General features: G+C 39.5%; 1 protein-coding gene across 1 annotated transcript in view; it reads right to left on the bottom strand.

Moving 5' to 3' along the window:
• Positions 1-23,115, bottom strand: part of F13A1 (coagulation factor XIII A chain) — a 323,958-nt gene that overhangs the window by 112,834 nt on the left and 188,009 nt on the right. The window contains exons 7-8 of the mRNA XM_004711755.2: positions 18,562-18,736; positions 5,725-5,863 (exon numbers count right to left, since the gene is read on the bottom strand). Coding sequence (XP_004711812.1) covers positions 5,725-5,863; positions 18,562-18,736 — 314 coding nt within the window. The remainder of the gene's footprint in view (positions 1-5,724; positions 5,864-18,561; positions 18,737-23,115) is intronic.

The following is a 23,115-nucleotide window of genomic DNA, read 5'->3' as shown; positions in this document are numbered from 1 at the left end:
CATCAGAAATTAGAACCGACTCAACAGAAAGTAACAATATGAATGATGTTTGGTATCCTCAAAGGTACAGACCATGATTAAGTCTACTGTGAATCCTTATCATCTGATGTTGATAATCAGTGTTTGTTGAATGAATAAATTATATTTATTTGGTTAAATAAGCATTAAAAATGTTCCCCCAAACTCCCATCATTTAAAGTGCCTGTCTGTGTCTTGCACTGTATTACATACTGACAAAACAGATTAGACACGGTCCCCTGCCCCCCCCAGGCAGTTACATTCTGGTGGGACAAAATAGACATGCAAATGATGAGGTGGGCAGACTGATTGGCAGAACTGGCTATGCCTTCTTTAGCAGAGAAATAAGAATAGGCTTTCATTTAGAAGAAACCGTTCATTGAAATACCTTTCATGACTGTAGTAAGTGCTACCAGCCTTTTCTTTAAAATTGGTCCCATTTGTACTGTAACTTTCATATAATAATGAGGTCAATCTGCCAGTGTTTCCTTGCCTATCTGTGTCAGCCTTGACCTATCCTCAAGGATTCCTCATATGCTTACTCGCTTTGACTTCAGCTTAACATCTATCAGGCATCTCCATGAAACTTTCCAGAGTGATTCCAAGATGTCAACCCCAAAATAGCACAGAACTTACATAATTCAGTGCCCATCTGTGGTAGTTATACAATTTCATGTCAACTTGATAAATAAGAAGGAAGGGGTGGAGTCTAGCCTGTCAATCAGGTCACAGCCTGATCCCTCCCTGTGAGCCTGGCCTTCTCATGAGGATTGTGGGAACTCTCACTCTGTGCTTCACCTTCCTGTTGACAAGCCACACTGAGCCTTGCTGATGGCAACCAGAGTCCCGGAAATGCATCCACTGCCATTGGATCCACAGGACTTTCCAACCAACAGCCTGTGATTTTTCTGCATTCGGCATAATTGTGTGTGCTGAATGGGTCTGAATAGGAATTCATGAGTTAATATCAGAGTTATGGGCTAATATTGAACTTATGGACTTGATCTGGCTATGTTGGCATGTTTTATTGATACATAATTACTGCTTGATATAAAATTCTCTCTTACACACATATGAGTGTTTCTGAATTTGTTTCTCTAGTTTACCTGGACCAACACCCCATCAGCACTCGAAGCACCCTGCTTCTTCCAGGAGATATTACCTTGAGGTCCATAATGCTACTCTTTGTGCCTTTTAGGGTGCTTTGATCCCTTCTTGGTAAGGAGCCCAGGCTTTGTGAAAAATCATGACTTGTGTGGGATATGGTGCTCCCAGTGTTCTAAGACAGAGTGTTGTTGTTTATTATCTCTTGTTTCTTTGGACCCTGACTCATGGGGACATCATTTACAAAGGAATGAAATACTCAGTCTTACTCCTTCTCTATGATAAGTTATGGATCAAATCATTATGACTCCTTGGGTTTTTCTTAGCTGAGTTTTGGAAAGAGAGGATCAGGTTTTTCTTCCTAGTCTGTCTTAATCTGGATGCTTGAGAGAAATGTCTTCTACATCACAGTCCCACTGACAGGTAGGTGGCTGTGCATGAGGTACTTTGGTCAGGAGTCAAACCAGAGAATCCTGCATGGTATGTAAGGCTTGTACCACTGAATCACCACTGTCTCTGTAAATCAGAGGAGACACTTAAAGCCAGAGAATAGAAAGGAGCAAATAGCAAGCAGGTAAAGAAGCCTCAGACCTTGATGCTTTGTTCCGATGTTCCAAAAGATGAACTCTCCAGTTTGGAGGGTACAATGAAGAAGGCAGTAATTTGGAAAGGGAGGATGTTCAATGCACTCCAGAGTCAAGAGAGACGCCCTGGGATTCCAACCTCTCCTCTGACTTTCCTCTACCTTTGTCACAAAGCTGAGACATGGAAACGAGGAATCCTGGGTAAGCAAGAGGACAAATTAATTCTCAAGTCATGTACTGCGTGTGGACTGAATTGGTAAAGGTTAAGTGGAGGCCAAAAAGAGAAAAGAAAGATGAGTGAATTTAGAGAGGTTTTGTGGGAAAAGGATACTCTGAGAGAAATTCAAAGGGGGATGGGGAGTTAGGCCTGGGGTGTGACTGTGGTGATCACATACTGACAGATGTTCCAGCGTCAGTCACCCAGCTTCTTCAATCAAAGAGCACCTACGGAGCACATTTGTTCTTTTTCAGCATCTATAGCTTTTAAGGTGCCCTAGTGTTGGCACAGTGGAGACACAGTTTCTGCTTTTATTGATGTTACGGAATGGCATAGTCATCGTAGGACACTAGGCATCCTTCTTTCTGACTGCTCGATGTGCTTAAGTCGATGGCAACATATTGCCTCTAAGAAATCCACTGCTACTGACTCCAGCTGGGAGATTAATAACTAGGCAATTAGAATGGCTCACATTCATTAGGCGCCCATTATACTTGGCTCTGTGCTGAATGAGGTAGGACATTTTGTTGCATACTCTTTAGAGATTGGGAGAGAGGTACAGAGAAGTATGTCTTATCTAAAGTCATACAACTGGTTAGTGACAGAGCCAGGACTTGAACCCAAAGCTGATGTTCTCCTTGAATAACTGTCCTTGATTGTTTGGGGGTGCACCAGGGTGAGGGAGCAGTCATTATTCAATAGTTAATTATTCATTTTATATATGGAAAACAGGCAATGTGTAGAGGAAGAAGGGGTATAGGAGTGTAGGGCAGTGCCCTGTGCAGTGGACAATGATAAGTAAGATTCTTGGAATAGGCAACATAGCCCTAAAGTGAATGGTTTTTTGAGGAAAGCAAATAAGGAGCAAGGGATGTAGAGGCAAGGAAAGGAGTCAGGTAGCTAAAGAGCAATGGTTTACCCAAGAGCAAGACCTATCGGCCTCACAATTCTGAATCAATTTTATTTAGGTCCTAGTGGGATTATTTGTTAGGGTGGCTAGTTGAAATTTATGATGCTGGTTATTTAGATGAAGGAACAGGGAGGAACTGCAGCTGACTCCAAATGGTGACTGTGCTTGTGTGTGTAAGAGATACAGAGTGCAGAATGCCAAATAATTCTTACTTTGCCATTGCACACTGTCTCATCAGGCTTCAAATCAACTGTTTTGGTCTGCATTTGGTCATTCCATATCCAGGGCCATTCTATGGAAGTTCCCTTGTTCTCTTGCCCAAATTCTCCAGGTTATCCCTGCCCAGTTCATTCTCTTCAAATGAACTGCACTATGTTTTATTCATGGTAACACTTGCTACTAGTTCAGCCACTTCCTTCTTTCAACAGTCTCAACTGAGTGTTTACTGATACTGGCAAGTTAATGCTGCTCCTACAAATGGGATCCATTCTTGTAACACAAGGAGGTGAAGGCATTCCTAACGTTTAATTCTTCTTAAAACGAGCTTATAACTTCCTATAATCCCCATTTGGATGCTTTTACAACTGACAGTGTTTTAGCTTTAGTACTTGTAAAGAACAATCTTATGGGACACAGCTCTAGATTGCAAATCTTATTTAGTTCAATTCCTGGAAACAGCTGAAATTACATCCCAATTTCATCCAACATAGGTCTTTGTAAATATACTTTCACCCCCCACTTTTTAGTGTGTTGTTTTGGATGGAGAGGCCATCAAAAAGAAAGGATATCTCTCTAGGACCTCAAGCTCCCTCTAGCCAACTTGTGGTACAGCTGCTCAGAACAGTAAAAGAAAAATGTAAATGACATTTGGTAACAATTTCAACTTTATTCCCATTTCTATTTCTGAATGAAAGATGATGGAAAAAATCAAGCAGAAAAGTGTCTTTATATCAAAGAGGATGAGATAATTAAGGTTTATTGTGCCACCCTGGCTGATAAACATATGTGGGATTAATTGAAGGGTGGAAAGATAGATGGCTCGGTGAACCTCACCTTTCTAGGTCTCAGGTTTCTTGCTCTCTGATGGTCAGACCAGGGTGCAGCTACCTTAGCCAGTTCCCTGCTTCAGCTTGCAAGGCTCACTTCCTTTGAGACATCCCTGAGGAGAAGCCACATGGACCTACCCCGATGCAGCCCTGGGTGCTGGAGTAGCCACGTGGAGACCCCTGCCAGGGCTGAGATGCTTACACACTCACTACTTTTGACTTTCCTCTTGCAGTTGGCATCATTGTGTATGTTTTGTGAGATTGAGGAGGACTTTGTAGATCGGTGGCAGACATATGGGCTAATGTTGCACTTGTGGGCTTGGGCAGCACTGGGTTGGATGCTTTCTTAATGTACACTTACCCTTTATTTTATTTATCTCTTTATTTGTTTGTTTGTTTATTTTTAACATTTTATTAGGGGCTCATACAACTGTTATCCCAATCCATACACACATCAATTGGTACACTTACCCTTTATATAAAACCCTCTGTGGATTTCTGTGGATTTGTTTCTCTAATCTAGCCAGACTAATACAGGGGAATTAAATGTGTTTTGGGTTTATTCCCAGTTGATCATAAATGTGCTCTGGAGCACTTAGTTGTTGTTAGTAGAGTTAATTCCAACTCATGGCAACTGGATGTACAAGAGAAGGGAATCTTGTTCAGTCCTGCATCATTCTGGCATGCTCAAGTTCATTATTGGAGCTAAAGTGCAATTTCATCTCATGTAGTGTCTGGTGTTCTATTTACCAAACATGATGTCTTTTCCAGTGGTTGATGTTTTCCTTGAACATGTCCAAAGAAAGTGAGTTGAACCATGTTGGGTTGAAATCTGTAGGGTTTTCCTTGGCCAATATTTAGAAGTTTGTCATTGGGCATTTTCCCTTAGTCTCTTTTAATCGGGGAGCTCTGTCAAAGCCTGTTCGTCCAAGTCACTCTGCTGGCATCTGAAATCTAGCTTTCAGCAACAGGTGATCTAGCTTTCAGCAACAGGTAAGTCACCACATAGGCAGCTGGTGGAGAGTGGTACCTGTTGTTGTTGTTAGTTGTTGTCATTGAGTCGGCTCTGAATCAGAATGACCTTATAGAAAGCATACCACTGACTGGGCTATGCCACCCTCGTGATTGTTATTATGTTTGAGCTATTGTGTCAGTTTGAGCTATTGAGCTTCCTCATGAAGTCTTCCACTCTTTCCCTGACTCTCTACCCACCATGGTCCCACATGCTAATGTGTCCAAAGTAAATGAGCTGAAGTCTCCCCATCCTAATTTCCAAGGTGCATCATGTCTGTGCTTCTTCCAAGTCAGGTTTGTTTATTCTTTCGGCATTTTATGGTACATTCTGTTTTTTTTGCTAACAGCATAATTCAAAGGCATCAATCCTCTTTCTGACACCCTATCACTGTCTAGCTTTCACATGCATGTGATAACGGAAAATACCTGGTACATAGTATATGCCTAATAAGTGTTAGCAGTATCACTCTTACAGCATGAGCATAGAGAAAGCTCGACTTTAATACTTTTGTGATCAACACTAATATTAACGTTCTAAGGTACAGAGGAATTAGGATAGGTACATCTAGTAGCATAAACTATGGTCATTTTTTAGTGATAGCTGTTATAGGGGACTGGTGGATCTTTATTCTCAGAAATCCAAAATTCAGTTCAGTAACATTTGAAATACACTAGCTAAAAACAATCTGAAAAATCAAACAGTTCTACCTAAGGCATGGAATGATCCGTAAAATTGAGGGAAAGAAGCATTCAACAATGTATACCCTGTTTTAAGTATTGTCATGCCACTGGAATTTGGTATCAGCAGGAGCCCTTGCAATTCACACTCACCACACCGAATCCTTTGTGAGCTTCTTGTTTACATTCCCATCTTCTTCCAGAAAGATATCCGTTTGCAGATTGGCATCGTTATCGTGGGCTGAGAAATAATTGGTAACGACTCTTGCTGGTATCCCAAGGCACCGCAAAACTATAGGAAAGAAGAGAAGACCGCATCTGAAGATATCCATCATTAACAGATTAGTAGCAAACAAAAACCCAGCAAACCTTTTTATAAGGACTAAGTCCCTGAAACCAATAAAACAACCAACAAACAAAATAGTTAACAGGAAATCAGGAATTTACAAGCCATGACCTTAGTTCACTCTTGTGACACTCCATGGAGGATGACACCACAGATTCATTTTAATTGCTAGGTAATAAATTACCTGAATGCATTTCTTGCCATATGTACCTATTGATTAAACATAATTCGAATGCCCTCTCTGGCTCCCAGGACTCCAGCCATCAGGGCTCATTGAAAATAATTCATCTGACAATTTTAAGATTAATGACTTGGCTTGTCTTTTGTTCCCCTTAGAATAGTTTAGCATTTTTAACCATGACTATCCACCCTTCAACAAAATAACCTTGAAGTCCATACTTGGGACTGTTAGAGACTGAAGTGTCCTCCTCCTTAAATAACTTAATCTTAAACCCCCAAAACAGTGGCTGCCACCACTTGTCTCCCATTCCTCTCATTCTCATTCTAGTGATGTATGGCTCCTTGCATGGCAGAGATTTACCTATATTTTATCAACTATGCAAGGGCATGTAATTGTGTGGATCATAACAAAATATGAGTACCATGGCAAAGAATAGAATACTAGAACTTTTAATTTTGCTCATCTGAAACCTGTACACCCGCCAGTGGCAGTTGCTCAAACAGAATCGAAGGATACTGTGTGGTTTAAAATCGGGAGAGTTGTGTGTCCACATTGTATCTTTTCACCAAACTTGTTTTTAAATTGATTTGAACAGTTTTTTTGACAAATAATTCACATATCATAGTGTTTAAGATTTTAGGCATTTTCCCCCCAAAACCATTTTAGTGGGAGTTAACATAGGTGTCATATCATCCCATAGTTCAAGCAGTTTTGTATGATTGCTTTCACAATCAGTTTCAACACATTCTCTTCATTCCTGAACTCTTTGACATAAAATCCTATTTATCTTCCCACCCCCACCCCCCCACACACACCCCACTGCTGTACCCAGAAATTCTTATTCTACTTGCTGTCCCTATAGAGTCACTAATCCTGGGTTTCATATACTGGGAAAAAAGCAAAACAAAACATCTAACAAAAATTCAAGAGGGTGACCCCCAATGACATAATGCATCTGAGATGAGCCCCATTATGAACAAATAAAAAACAAAACAAAAATACAGAAAATATTGAAAACCAGATCATGCCTAATGTCATCAGAGGGGGGATCAACTGGAAAGGTTTTAACCATTCAAGACAGGTTTATCATTTTGATCTTCTATGGTCATCTCTCCAGTGCACTCTATTTGGTAACTAGTTTTGTTCACCCCTCTATTATGGGTGGAGGGAAATCATAGGAGGCTTATTTCCTATGTAGATCCCATACATGAATCTTGGGCTCCCACTGTCAAACCAGATTCTCACAATCTAGGTTCTGATATATTTCCTCCTTCAACTTCAGATTATATGATTTACCATCCGTTGGTCACTGATATTGATGTGCTTCTTCTATTTGGACTTAATTAACATCTCACTCAGATGGCTGCTTGTTTGGAAAGCCTTTAAGACTCCAAATACTATTTTATCTGATATCCAGGCACCAATTCATCTTTTCACCACACTTTGCTGTAGCACTCCCATCTTCTGTGTTCCCTTCCTGAGGACGAGTGTCAAACAGTACCATGATGAAATAACTAATTGTTCTTAAATTGGAGAGAGCCCCCAAACCCATTCCTGGATCTATGGATTTTTTTTGTTTTGTTTTGTTTTAAAATCTGCCTTTGTGTCCCTTTCCAAACTCCCTTGTTAATTTGCGGTAGAGAGTCTTATTGATTATCCCCCTGGAGCATAAATGATCTTCCAATATTATTGTCTTTAATTAGACCCTGGTGCTAATTTTTAGAGTCCTCTTGAGAGAGGGATAGTGGGCCAATGTAGGCCAACTCCATATCACAGTGCCTGAATTATTCGCTTTTACAGAATCAATCCTTTTGTGGCTGAACACTATTTCCACAAACAATGGGAGTTGATTGTCAGTGGAAATTTACAATAATATTCACTGAGATTGTTTGTCACTGGTTTGCTGGAATAATATCCATCTTAATACAGCATCTAGGGCATTGATGTAGCAAAATCTGTTTATTCACCTACCAACAGTTCCACAATCATGGCACAGTTGTTTTCTTCTTCCTCAGACACCATGAATTTTCAGTCTTCAGTCTTTAGGTTACAAGCATGTCTGAGGTAGAGTCCCATTCGCCCAGTGGATTTTCCACATCAGATCTCACTGATGTAGGCTCTGAAACATGCTGTGAGTCTTGAAAGTCCAGGATTCAATGCCCCAGCATTCCATAGCACCTGGCCTGGGTCCCCAGGATGAACCCAGAAGCCCAGGTTACTGTGGTCCATTTGATGTATACCACTACGGTCACTCATCCAATAGGATCCCCCAAAGCATTTTCAGTCATTCTTCCCTCCACCTAGAGGTCAGTCCTTCCACTTGTCTTTTTTTCTTTTATTTTCTTTTATAAGAGTTTTATATAAAGGGTAATTGTACATTAAACATCCCAACCAGTCCAGTCCAAGACCATAAGTCCGACATTAGCCCATATGTCCAACATCGATCTACAAAGTCCTCCTCAATCTCACAAAACACATGCAATGATGCCAACTGCAGGAGGAAAGCTGAATCAGTGAACATGTAAGCATCTTCGTGCTGGCAGGGGTCTCCACACAGCTTCTCCAGCACCCAGGGCTGCATCGCGGTAGATCCATGTGGCTTCTCTTCAGAGATGTCTCAAAGGAAGTTAGCCTTGCAGCTGAGGCAGAGAACTAGCTAAGGCAGTCACAACTGGTCTGACCATCAGAGAACAAGAGACCAGAAAGGCGAGGCTCGCTGAGCCATTTATTGCTCTACCCTTCAATTAATCCCACATGTGTTCATTGGCCAGGTTGGCACAATAAACCTTAACTATCACATCACTCTTTTTTCTGTTCATCATGATGCAGTTGCGAGAATTTTAGTTTTCTTTACATTGAGTTGTAAGCCATACTGAAGGTTATAGTCCTTAACCATCAAATCCTTCAAGTCCTGCTCACTTTGAGCAAGCAAGGTTGCCTCCCACTTTTCTTACCAACAGTCATGCTTTCGTGCTTCATCAGATGGTTTTGCTCCCTTTCCCCTCTCCTGAGTTGATTTTCCCATCTGTATCCCTCATCCCTCTGATAGTGCTGAAAAGTTTAGACATGTTTAAAAGAGTTGTGCAGTCATCACAACAATTGATTTAAGAACATTTTATTCTTTCTCATGCCCATTATTATAAGCTCCACCATTTCCCTACAACCTTCCCTTCCATAATACCAAGAAATCCAGTTCCTGTATCTACAGATTTATCTATTCTAGATATAAAGATATAAAGAACAACAGACAACAATAAAAAGAAAGCAACAAAAAAAACCCCCACAGCAATAACAAAATAAAACAGAAAAACTTGAAACGAAAAGAGAATCCAAAATAATAAAATATCGAACAAATTTCAAATGGGTCACAAGGGAGAACAAATGATATGGTGTTAAAGTATAGCCTACCTACATCTATTATCAGCCCACTTTCCAGTGCACTCTGTTGATAGCAAGGCTATTCACCTCGTGTGTCAATGGTCAGAGGGACTACATCAGAGACTTAATTTCAGTGGGGGACACTGCAGTGGAATTTGGGGCTTACACTGTCATTCATGTTGTTGTTGTTAGGTGCCATCGAGTTTGTTCCCACCCATAGTAACCCTATGAACAACAGAATGAAACAGAATGAAATAATAGTTCATATGCCTGAGCCCATTGTTTCAATCCATCTCCTTGAGGGCTTTCCTCTTTTTCACTACCCCTCGACTTTACCAAACAAGATGTCCTTCTCCAGGGACTGGTCTCTCCTGACAACATGTCCAAACACATATCAAATCTTGCCATCTTTGGCTCTATGGGGCACTCTGGCCATACTTCCTCCAAGACAAATCAGTTTGTCCTTTTAGCAGCACATGGCCCTTTCAATATTCTTCTCCAGCACCACAATTCAAATGCATTCATTCTTCTTCAGTCTTCCTTACTCAATGTCCAACTTTCACATGCAAACAAAGCAATTAAAAATACCATGGCTTGGGTCAGATGTACCTTAGTCCTTGCTTTTCAATACTATAAAGAGGTCTTGTGCAGCAGATTTACCCAATGCAATGTCTTTTAAGCTCTCAACTGATGCTCCCATGAGCATTGGTTGTGGAGCCTAGCAAGACAAAATCCTTGACAAATTCAATCTTTTCTCTGTTTGTCATGATGTTACCTATTGGTTCAGTTGTGAGGATTTTGGTGTTCTTTACATTGAATCACAATCCATACTGAGGGCTGCAATCCTAAATCCTCATCAGCAAGTGCTTCAAGTCCTCCTCACTTTCAGCAAGCAAGGTTGTGTAATATGCATATTGCAGATTGTTAATAAGCCTTCCTTCAATCCTGATGCTACATTTTCCCTCCTATAATCCAGCTTCTCTGATAGTTTATAAACATGCAGATTGAATAATATGGCGAGAGGATACAACCCCGATGCACACCTTTTCTGATTTTAAACCTTGCTGTATTCCCTTGTTTTATTTTCACAACTGTCTCTTGATCCATGTACAAGTTCCACACGAGCACAATCAAGTGTTCTGGACTTCCCATTCTTCGCAAGGTTATTGATAGTTTGTTATGAATCACACTGTTGAATGCCTTTGCACAGTCAATAAAACACAAGTAAACATATTTCTGGTATTATTTGCTTTCAGCCAAGATCCAATTGACATTAGCAATGATATCCCTTATCTTATATTCTCTTCTGAATCCTGTCTGAACCTCTGGCATCTTCTTGTCAATGTACTGCTGCAACATTTATTGGATGATCTTAAGCAAAATTTTACTTCAGTGTGATATCAGTGATATTGCCCTATAGTTTGAACACTCTGTTGGGTTATCTTTCTTTGGAATGGGTAAAAATATGGATCTTTTCCAGTCAGTTGGCCAAGTAGCTGTCTCCCAAATTTTCTGGAATAGATGAATATGTGCTACCAGTGTTTCATCAACTTGTTGAAACATTTAACTTGTTATTCCATCAATCCCAGAGCCCTGTTTTTGGCCAATGCTTTCAGTGCAAATTAAACTTCTTCCTTCTACACAATTGGTTCTTGATCATAGATTACCTTCTGAAATTGTGTCAACTACTTCTTTTTGGTACATGGACTCTGTAGTCTTTCCATCTTTTTTGCATGCTTTCTGCATAATTCAATATTTTGCCCACAGAATCTTTCAATAGTGCAACTGAAGGCTTGGATATTTTCTTCAACTCTTTCAGTTCATAATATGCTGAGCATGTTCCTCCTTTTTGTTTTTCTAACTCTAGGTTTTTACACATTTAATTCCAATATTTTATTTTTTCTTGTCAAGCTGCCCTTTGATATAGTCTAGTCACCTCTTTGACTTTATCATTTTTTCCATTTGGCTTATTCTACGATTCAGAGAAAGTTCCAGAGTTCTATCTGGAATTCACTTTGATATTTATTTTTCTTTGTAATGACCTTTGGACTTCTTTATGAATGATGTTGATGACCTTCCACAGCTTATCAGGTCATTTGTCAACAGTGTTCAATGAGTCATATCTGTTCTCAAAATTCAGGTCCTCTAGTAAACTTGTTTTAATTTTATTCAGCTTTCTGAATTTATATATGAGCAATTGGTGGTCTGTTCCACAATCATCCCTTGGTCTAGTCTTAGCTGTTGATCTAATCTTACCTTCTCCATTGTATCTTCCCACAGATGTAGTAAACTTGGCAGTCAATTTAGTATCTGTGTATTTCATCTGGAGAAGTCCACGTGTATAGTCACTGTTTGTGTAGTTGAAAAAATGTATTTGCTATGAACAAGTGATTGGTGTTGCAAAATTCTATCATGCAATATCCAGCGTTGTTTCTATCACTGAGGTAGTTAGTTTATTGTGCCAACCTGGCCGATAAACACATGTGGGGTTAATTCAAGGGCAGAGGGATAAATGGATCAGTGAGCCTTGCCTTTCTAATTCTCAGGTCTCTTGCTTTGTGATGGTCAGACCAGGGTGCAGCTGCCTTAGCCAGTTCCCTGATTCAGCTGGCAAGGCTCACTTCCTGCAAGACATCTCCAAGGAGAAGCCACATGGACCTACCCCGATGCAGCCCTGCGTGTTGGGGCAGCCTTGTGGAGACCCCTGCCAGCGTTGAGATGCTTACACGTTCACTGATTCAGCTTTCCTCCTACAGTCGGTGTCATAATGTGTGTTTTGTGAGATGGAGGAGGACTTTGTGGATTGGTGTCAAACATATGGGTTAATATTGGAACTTGTGGGCTTGGGCAGTGCTGGGTTAGGATGTTTTCTTTTTCTTTTTTAATCATTTTATTGGGGCTCATACAACTCTTATAACAATCCATACATATATCAATTGTGTAAAGCACACTTATACATTTGTTTCCCTCATCATTCTCAAAATTCGCTTTCCACTTGGGTTCCTGGAATTAGCTCCTCTTTTTTGGGATGTTTTCTTGATGTGCGCTTAACCTTTATATAAAGCTCTCTCTTATACATGAGTTTCTGTGGATTTGTTTCTCTAAAGTACCCAGACTAACACAATCACCAAGTCTATATTTTCCAATTACTGTTTCTTCCTTTGTTTCCAACTTTTGCATTCAAATCACCAATAATTATTAATGCATCTTGAGTACATGTTTGATCAATTTCCTACTAAAGAATTTGGTAGAATTATTCAATTTCTCCATCTCTAGCATTTGTAGTTGGTACATAAGTTGAATAAGACTTGTATTGATTAGATTTTCTTGAAGACACAGCCAGCATTGTACTTCAAGATAGATTTTGCAATGTCTTTTTGACAATTAATGTAATGCCATTCTTCTTGATTGTGTTATTTCTGGCACAGTAAATCATATGATTTTCTGATTCACAATAGCTAATACCAGTTCACTTCAACTCACTAATACTTAGGATATCAATCTTTATTTAATCTATCTCATATTTAATGACTTCCAATTTTCCTAGATTTATACTTTCCACATTCCATGTTCCCACCATAAGCAGACGTTCGTTGGCTTCTGATTCTCCTAACCTTGAGTTATGACCCATAAGTAAATGAAGATCTAGAAGGTTTCACCCCACTCATATCACCTAGGTTAACTCCATTCTGAGAAAGTGGTGCCTCCTCATCCACAGTCTTCTGAAAACTGAGTGTTTGGAATTTAAACTCTAATATCATTTTTTCCTATCATCTTGGGTTTTATTATGTACTATTCATGGATCACACAGGTTGTTGTACTTTTTCTCTATGGACTTAGCTATTACCTCACTTAGATGGCGGCTTCATTTAAGAAAAGTGGTTAAGACCCCACGTGTTATTTAATGTGTATGCTGAGCAAATGAACTTGAAATTGACCTACATGAAGAAGAGCATGTCAAGCCTTGAGAGCAATACAATGGCATGGAGCAGCAAACTAACAGAGAAGACGACAGAGCTTGTCCCAAGCTGAGCTATGTTGACCCCCTCCCCAGAGGAAGTAAATACAGAGGACAACACTGAAAACATAGTCCAGGGAGAGAGGCGGGTCTGTCCGGGCCACACAGGAGCAAACTAAGAGGGAGAGAGAGAAAGAGAGAGGGAGCGAGAGAGAACCTCATCATAGCCCACCAAGCCCCTGCAGCCAGTGCATAGAAAGGACCATAGGGCCGCCCCCATTATGAGGCATAATGTTCCTTCACTGACCCACAGCACTACAGGGGACAGCACTCGAGACATTGTGTGGAAAGTGTACCTGGTCTGCCCTATACACTGTGGGGTGAAACGCAAAGTCAGTGCAACTGGGCAGCAAGGGGAGCAAAATAGCCATGTCCCTAAGGAATCCTGAATTCAGACTTCTGACTTGGGTGACAGGGCTTGGCACTTCATCAGACTTGATCGGAAAACTTAACATAAAGCTCAGTAGACAGACCTGGAACTATCTGTTGGTTGTTGTTGTTTTCCTCTTGTTCTGTCTTGTTTTGTTTGTTTGTTGTATTATATTTTTTGTTTTTCTTTTGCCCTATGTCTTGATATATCAGATAGAAACAATCATGAAGAGAAAGCTATAGGACTGGTGGTTCCAGGGGAACCTGGGAGAGGAGGAGTGTGGGCAGCCAACATACTCAGAAATAAGGGAACAACAAGAGATCTAAAATTGATGGTGCGGAGGGAGTATAATGCCAGGTGGGGCTTGATCAAGAGCAATGCATCAGAGAGGAAATACTGAGAGCTGAATGGAGGGTGAGCATAATAGTGGGATAGGAGGAAGGTGAAAGGAAAGAGTAAAAAAATAGGCATCAAATGCTATTTCTAGAGGTATAGCTATAGGCATGTGTGTATGTAAATATATTAATTTATAATGAAAGGAATAGAGGCAAATGTACCTATTTTTATATGATAAGCATTAATATAGCAGACAGACTTTGGGCCTCTACTCAGGGCCTCTCTTAATACAAGAACACTTTGTTCTGGTAACCTGGCACTCTTTGATACTCACCTTCCTACATGGTTGCTGAAGGCAAAATGGGTGCATAAGCAAATGTGGTAAAGAGTGCATATAGTGCCTGGCTCTCAAAAGGTATACCATCTGGGGTCTTAAAGGCTTGAAGTCAAACAAGTGGGCATCTAGCAGGGAAGCAAATAAGTTCACATGGAATAAACACACCAGCCTGTGTGATCATGAGGTGTTGCTGGGATCAGGTAACAGGTATCAAAAGATTCAAGATAAACAACTATATCGAAGCAAAAACGGGGTTGGAGTGGAGATCCAAAGCCCACCTGTAGATAATTGGATATCCCCCCACCGAAGCAGTATAAGGAAGGGGTGATTCAACCAAGGTACAGTATAGTACCAAGGAATCACACATAATTCACTTGGTTCTTGAATGCTTGTCCCCTGCCACTACCATGACACACTTCTAACGTACAAATCTGGCTAGATGTGAGAATGCACATTGGTACAGATAAGAGCTCATGACACATGGGATTATGGAAAGATAAACCTCTCAGGAACAGTTGATGGGAGTAGCGATATCATGAGGATAGTTGGTTGGTTAGAGAGGGGGAAGGGTGAGAAAGGGGGAACCCACCACAAGATTGGATATATGCCCCCACCACCCGAAGGGGAAGAATAACAGAAATGTGGGTGAAAGGAGACAATGGACAGTGTAAGATACAAAATAGCAATATATAATTGATCAAGGAGAGGAGGGATGGAACATGTGGGAGGGAAGGAGGAAAAAGAGGAGCTTATATCAAGGCCTCAAGTAGAAAATCTTTTGGAAATGATGATGGCAATATATGTACAAATATGCTTGATACAATTGATGTATAGAATGTTATAAGAGCTGTGAGAGCCCCCAATAAAATGTTTTAAAATAAATAAATAGGTAAATAAAGAAGAGCATGGCATCAGGATTAGAAAAAGGCTCACTAATAACCTGCAATATGGAGATGACATCGCTGTGCTTGTTGAAAGTGAAGAGATTTTGAAACACTTACTGATGCATATAAAACTACAATTTTCAGCATGAATAATGCCTCATCACAAGGAAAACAAAAAGTCTTACAATTAGATCCTTAAACCATATCATGAGAAATTATTTAAGTTCTCAAGGATTTCAATTAATGTGCATCCACAATGAATACCCAGAGAAATATGAGTCAAAATATCAAGCAATGAGTACATTTGCCGCAAAATTCCTCTTTAAAGTGTTCAAAAGCAAAGATGTCACTCGAGGACTAAGGCACACTTGACCAAAGCTATAGTATTTTCAATCATCTCATGTGCATAAAAACTGAAAAATGAATAAGGAAGATTGAAGAAGAATTGATGCCTTTGAATTATGGTGCTGGCAAAAATTAAACTCATTACCATGGAGTGGATTATGACTCAGGGATCCTATAGGATGGAGTAGAACTACCCTGTGGGTTTATGAGATAAACTATTTACAAGAATAGAAAGCTTTATCTTTCTCCCATAGAGTTTGTAGGGTTTAGGACTACTGACCCTCTGGTCGGCAGCCATATGCATAGCTCACAACTCTACCAAGAGTATTAACTACACCATGAACTAACAGAAAAATGAACACATATCTTGTGAGAAGTATAACTAGAATGCTGCTAGAAAGGAGAATGGTGACAATTTGTCTCCCGTATTTGGGACAAGCTATCAGGAGGAACCACTCCCTGGGGAAGTGGTTGGTAGGATGGTTGGTAAAGTAGAGGCCAAAGAGGAAGACCCTCAATGAAATGATTGACACAATGGCTGAAGAAGAGGTCTCAAACCATGCAACAATTGTAAAGATGGTGCAGGATCAGGTTGTGTTTTGTTCTGTTGTAAATAGGGTCACTATGTCTCAGAATGTACTGGATGGCACCTAATAATCTAACAACAACATTAATCCCAGAAAGAGCTCTGGTGGTGCAGCGGTTAAGTGCTCGGCTGCTCAACCAAAGGTCTGCAATTCAAACCACCATCTGCTGAGTGTGAGAGCCCTATGACATTCTACTCCCATAGAATTTAGAGTCTTGGATCCCTACAGGCAGTTATACTCCATTCTATTGCAGTTCGGAGTAATAATTGCCCCTATGACAATGAGTTATTCATGTCAGAGGTGTATAATTATAATTATCAACTACCATGGAAGAGACCCATATTATATTTCTAGACAATACACATCAAGCTGAATCACCACCCATATATTAGTGTTGGTATGATGCTGAACATGCTCCAGCAAAGTTTACAGTCTAAATCCGACTAGGAAAAAAGGTCTGAGAATCTACTTCTGCAAACCAGCCACAAAAACCTCGTGGACCACAGTAGTCCAATCCACAACCAGTCATGGGGGACTGGGCAGCATTTCATTTCTATACATGCACCTGTGGCATTATGAGTTGAGGACCTAGAGGGAAACTAACAACATTCAACAGCAACAACACTGTCCATGTCACAGATTTTCCAGTGAAGCATTTCACTCCAATTCCATTTCTGACTTACCACTATTACATTATCAGAGAGTGAGAACCATTGTTCCTGAGTTTGACTTATCCCAAACTGTAAGGAAGATGATACTTGACTTGCTGGTACCATTATCTCATCCTCCAGTTTTCCTCTTTAGATTTGACTTCTCCACAATGTGCCTCTACTTTTCCTCAATTTTCCAGCAATGCAAGTTTTCAAGAACAAAGTTCATGACCCTTTTATACAAAAGGTATGAAGGGGAATAAGGTGTTTACTATTTTATCTGGTTCCAAACTTAGAGGAATTACACTAAGAAAATGAAACTTTGGGCTGGGGAAGGACTGGTGGAGTTAGAGGATACTTTCTCAAGAGGGACTACCAGGATTAAGAAGCTTCCACATACTCTTGGCTTGGAAATCTTCAGGGTGGGAACTAAGTCCAAACCTTACCTCATCATGAAGCTCAAGTTTCCATCTACAACTTCAAATACAAGCCTTGCTAGGAGCCGAGCACTTTTTCAGTCAATGCTGACTTATAGTAAACCCCCTGTGGGCTTCTGAGACAGTAACAGTTTAAGAGAGTAGAAAGCCTAGGCTTTCTTCCTCAGAGCTGCTGGTGTTTTTGAACTGCCAACTGTGTTGATAGCTGCCCAATGCCTAACATTTACACCACTAGGGGTCTCCTAAGGAGTATATATTCTTTTAGGTTTTGAATAAACTAAACTATTTAATAATACAATTTTACTAAGCATTAAGCCATGGGAAAAACCAAAAACACGATGCGTGGCTTCTGTCTACTTGCATCACTGACTTCAGCTGTTGACAATTTGAGCTGAATTGGTAAGTTTCAAAGTCATTTAAAGAAAAAAAAAAAGGCCCAACTCAGGCCTACCTCCTACATGTTCTTTTCTGATTTAAGATTGTTAACTAGATCAAACATTCTTTATTAGCAAATAAGCAGAAAGAAAATTCAAATTTGACCTTAATGTTTTCTCCAATGCTCTAAAAATAGCATGTGAATGAAAATCATTACCAAGATGGAAGGCATGCTGAAAAAAACAAAGTTTTAAAAACATTCGCTGAATTAACTATAACATTTTCTGGTCCTAGAGAGGTGAATGCCAGTTGAAAAAATAATGCATGAGGCAGAAGAGTGCAATCCTTGTCCCTTATGTTTTTCCCTACAGATTGGATGTTGGGTCAATTAAAGACCCAAAGGGTACCTGGCAAGGTACAGGTTGTTCATTAGGAGCTGATATCAAATTGCTCGCGGTTATTGAGACTCAGTTATATCAAAATGGAAATGAGACCACCTACCATGGCCCCTTCTATAGCTGGGGAATAAATTAAGGGCATATCGTTATCAAGATTTTCATTCAAAATAAAACTATGAGCACATTTGATCCTATACAATTTAATTATGCACTGACTATATCCCAGAATACTCACATATAAATCTAGAGAGCCAACAAGGGTTGATAGGTCTTTCTGTCAGTTAGATAACAATTCATGAAACAAAATCTCCTTTACATTAAAAGAATGATAGTGAGTTGAATACTTACAAGTGTTAAACACACCAGCAAAAACCCAACACTGGCCATAGCGGACTGGATTCTGAGAACTCTGGTATTCCAACAGGATGTCCACACTTCCAGTCCAGGCTGATGGGGGGACACCATAGGCATAGATATTGTCCCAGGACCCAACAAGGACACCTTCATCATCTTTGGAATTAATCTATGTGAGCAAAAAGGAAGAAAGGTAATTTCAATAAGTACTGTCAAGATTACATAGAGAAACTGCCACTGGGTAAACTAAGGCTTCCAATAACTTCCATCTGACCTACATGGAAACAATCCAATTTCTTGTTTAATTCACTATGCTGTACTCGGGAAAAAAATATGCAACGAGAAGCCAAATAACCGAGACTGTCTCTGAAATTTCATATTATTGTAGTAAAGTTAAGTTGAATACCAGATAGGAACAATTGTGGTGTCTTCTACATATGACTGAGAGAAGTTAAACAAAAAACACTGTGTTTGGAGTAGAATTGTGATGAAGAGAGGAAGAAGTCATCGAAGAGAAGGAACCGCAAGCAGGGATCTCATTGTGGCAGGAAAAAGAATTCAAAATGAACAGATTAAGAATAAGTGTGAACCTTATAGAGTTTGTTTCAAAGATGGTAAGATTTTAATAAAACAGTATTTTCTTTATGACTGTTTCATTTAAACAAATCATTTAATTTTTACTATTTTGTTAAACGGTAACTTCAATTTACATATAGGGCCTAAGATATTATGGTCTTAAGATGAGACGATTTAAGCAGATAATATGTGTGAAAATCTTGGTAAACTTTCAGACTACAGTTATCTGGTAGCAGTAGATCTACAAAGCAAAAATAGATCTTTAATACTTCAAGAATAAAAAATTAAGACTGTGAAATAAGCGTTTGGTAGTGTTTTATTTATTCTGGGACACTGCAGAATCTTTCGCCCTTGGTATAACTTCATCATGTTTAATTATATTCAGGAGAATGTGTTGGTGGGTACTAGTGAGAGCTTTTTAAAAAATCATGCAATACCAACAATATTTTATATGCTGACATGACAATTGTTTACTATTGCTACACAAAATGTGGTCTATGGATCATTACTATTGACATTTCCCAGGAGCATGTTAGCAATACAGAACCCGGGCCCCTTCCCAGGCATATTTAACCCAAGTCTTCATTTTATTATGATCCATGCTAGTGTATCTTAGTTAGAGAACTATAGGCTTGGATTTCATCTGAAAAGCATTAGTAAGCATGACCGAAAAACCAGTGTTTGAAATATGAAACAGTAGAAGAAATATTAAAATCTAGGAAGTTTGTATTTATTCACTGCCATACCAACTAGTTACTCAGCCTCAACGTGGGCCCAGACTCCTCTCCTAGGCTTTCTGAGCTTAATTGTTGAGATAGTTAAGGTTTATTGTGCCAACCTGGCCGATAAATGCATGGGGTGTTAATTGAAGGGCAGAGAGATAAATGGCTCGGTGAGCCTCGCCTTTCTAATTCTTGGGTCTCTTGCATTTTAATGGTCAGACCAGGGTGCAGCTGCCTTAGCCAGTTCCCTGCTTCAGCTGGCAAGGCTCGCATTTCCAAGGAGAAGCAGCATGGACCAAACCTGATGCAGTCCTGGGTGATGGAGCAGCCATGTGGACACCCCTGCCAGTGCTGAGAAGCTTACACATTCACTGATTCGGCTTTCCTCCTGCAGTAAGCAGCATTGTGTTTATTTTGTGAGATTGAGGAGGATTTTATGGATTGGTGTCGGACAAATGGTCTATTGTTGGACTTGTGGGCTTTGGCAGCACTGGGTTGGGATGTTTTCTTGATGTGCACTTACCCTTTATATAAAACTCTCTCTTATACATATGAGTTTCCATGGATTTAGTCTAATGTACCCAGACTTTTTTCCCCACCCAGTTGTTTTTCCCACTAATTCAAGAATTTCTTGAGAGCAAAGGTAAAATCCATGTCTTTGTGACTTGGCATGAAGTATTGGTAAAGAGTGTCAAAGAGATGTTTAGTAATCAATTTTGTTTTCAATGAGCATATAAGTATGGTAGATTTGAATAAGACAAAGTTTTATATTTGGAGAGATATGGACAAGAAACAAAATAATTGAAAGGTAATTACTGGCATTAAGCAAGAAACATGTAGAAGTATAATGGGAGCCCCAAAAGGGGAGTAATCAGTTTTATGAAATTAGAGGGAGTGGTGGTGGTCAGATTTAATGCAAGTGGAGAGTACATGCAAGTTAGATCTTGAGGTGGTTTTGAGAAATGGAGAAAATGTTAGATTTAATGGTTGGTGCCATAACATAATATGGCAGGTTCAGAGACCTACTAGTAGCTTTGCACCTACTAGTAGAGTATGGCATAAGTATGTAATATTAAGCAAAATACTAGGAGAAAATACATAATATGTCTAATAATCTTCTACAGTGAATGACAAGCTCTCAACTGACAAATTATATTAATTGTAGCACTGATTGGCATTTCCCAAAGTCAGTCCATTTGGGAGTGTTCTCTGAAAAACTGTCATTCATTCTATTAGATATATCACTTTCCCACTTCCGAGTGTCCAGTCAGTTTAAAATGACAAAGAATTCTATTAATTATATGAAAAGTGATTATTGGAAGTTTTTTAAGAACCTTGTTCAGCTAATTGGAAACACATGCCTTTGATGTAAACTTTTTGACTTTAAGCTGTGGCTGGGGAAATGATTGTGAGCACCAAGTCTTAGTGAAACATTTTGGCCTACTCATGATCAAAATTTTTAATTACAGTTGAGATGATAATTGAAAATTCTCTATCTATTAGGATGAAGCTTAAAGAGTGTCTTGGTACTCTATGATGTGATATGGTCCTTGTGAATAGGTAGATCCAGCTTGGATGTTATATTAAAATCCATTGGTCATTGATACTAGAATATGGTCTATAACTCTGAGAGGTAAAACTTCCTAAAATGTGATTCTCAGGATGACTTTCAAACACATAGTCATTAATTAGAAGGGCTATTTATAGCATAATACTGAACCCAATCAGCTTATGGTAAAAATAATGAGAATGTTGGGCTTTTTTTTTTGTTTGGTTTGGTTTAAAAAAAACTCTCTCCTCTACAGATCTTTTCATTGTTAATGCTGGCTGTTCCCCTGTTGCAAGATAAATCACAACTATTAGCATTTGGCCTGATTAGCTACAGTTTTCTAATTAGAACACTGATTTTGAGGGAGCCCAAATACTGAAAGTGATAAGCATTTAGTAATAAATATAAAGGGTTAAAGTAATATCTTCTTTCATAGACAACAAGATATTCTTGGGGGACACTTCAAGGGAAACACATGTTGACCCCTTTCATATCACAGCTAGCTGTTTGAATACACTGTGAAAACTCAGCGTTTACCAATGGTAGAATAAAATGCCTTGGCCTTGAGTCAAAGAAACAATTGGAGCCTAGGATGAGGGGACAGGGAGCATTATTCAACTTCATGAAGGGCACATTAAAATGCCCTCCCAAATACTTACAAGACAAAAGGTTATTCCAAAGTCACTATCTTCAACCTAAGTAGCATAACATAATGCAATAAACTTTAAAATATTGTGCCAAGAAAATATAGGAGGTTATGGTATAGAATAGAGAGCAACCATGATTCAGCCCCTAACCCTAGCCACTAACTCTTCAAAAGCCCAAATGACAAATCAATAAAAACCTGAGAGTGCTCACATTTTCCACAATGTAGATGAGAGAAAACAACTGAATAAGACCTCTAAACTCCACCCCTCCCCACCCCATCCCACCCCACAGAGAAATGGATGCAAAAGGAATCTAATATGAGGTAGAGTAAAATGGAAAAAAAAAAAAAGATACATTGTTGGAGAGTGTCATCTAGGGGAATGACTTATACCTAAAATTAAGTGTAGTTCATAGGTTCCCAAATTTACTTGGCCTAACACACCCTTTTCAGGGGGGAATAATTATTCAGTGCCCTTTAGCAATGAAAACATTTGTACTGTATATAGCCCACAATTGGGAGAAAGACAGGCTTTCTACTCCCATAAAGAACGACCATTTCAGAAGCCCCCATAAGCAGTTCTACCTTTTCCTATAGGGTTGATAATACAGTGGAATCAAATCAATCGCAGTGAGTGATTGAGGATAAAGTGTAGGTATCTGTTTTTGCAGGTTCCTTGGATTGTTTGAGTATCCCCCAGAGGGTGATATCACCCACTTTTAAGATTCTGTGAATTTCCTATTGCAGAATTAGGTACACCAGTGCTTCCCAAAGAGAGATCAGAACCCACATTTTCTAGCAGAGACTGTTTTATTCAGTTTTTCCAGTTCTTCCTACTCCATTTTCTCTCAGAGACTAAAGTTAAGCAATAATGGTACATACAAACCTCAAATGTAGTTTGGTGGAGGAAACAAACTAATATCAGATTGAGAAGAGAATCAGGATTACACCTAAACTATTTTATGAACATTCGGGGGAATAGACCACCTGCAGAGAGCTGCACTAGTACGAACACGAGTGAAGAGAAAAGAAGCCGTGTCAGAAGGGCATGGGGA

The sequence above is a fragment of the Echinops telfairi genome, unplaced genomic scaffold (assembly GCF_000313985.2).
Source record: "Echinops telfairi isolate 266 unplaced genomic scaffold, ASM31398v2 ScPeMD7_655;HRSCAF=1070, whole genome shotgun sequence".
NCBI classification, from domain to species: domain Eukaryota; kingdom Metazoa; phylum Chordata; class Mammalia; order Afrosoricida; family Tenrecidae; genus Echinops; species Echinops telfairi.
The sequence above is the reverse complement of the archived record's forward strand: the minus strand, read 5'-3'. Positions and strand labels throughout refer to the sequence as shown.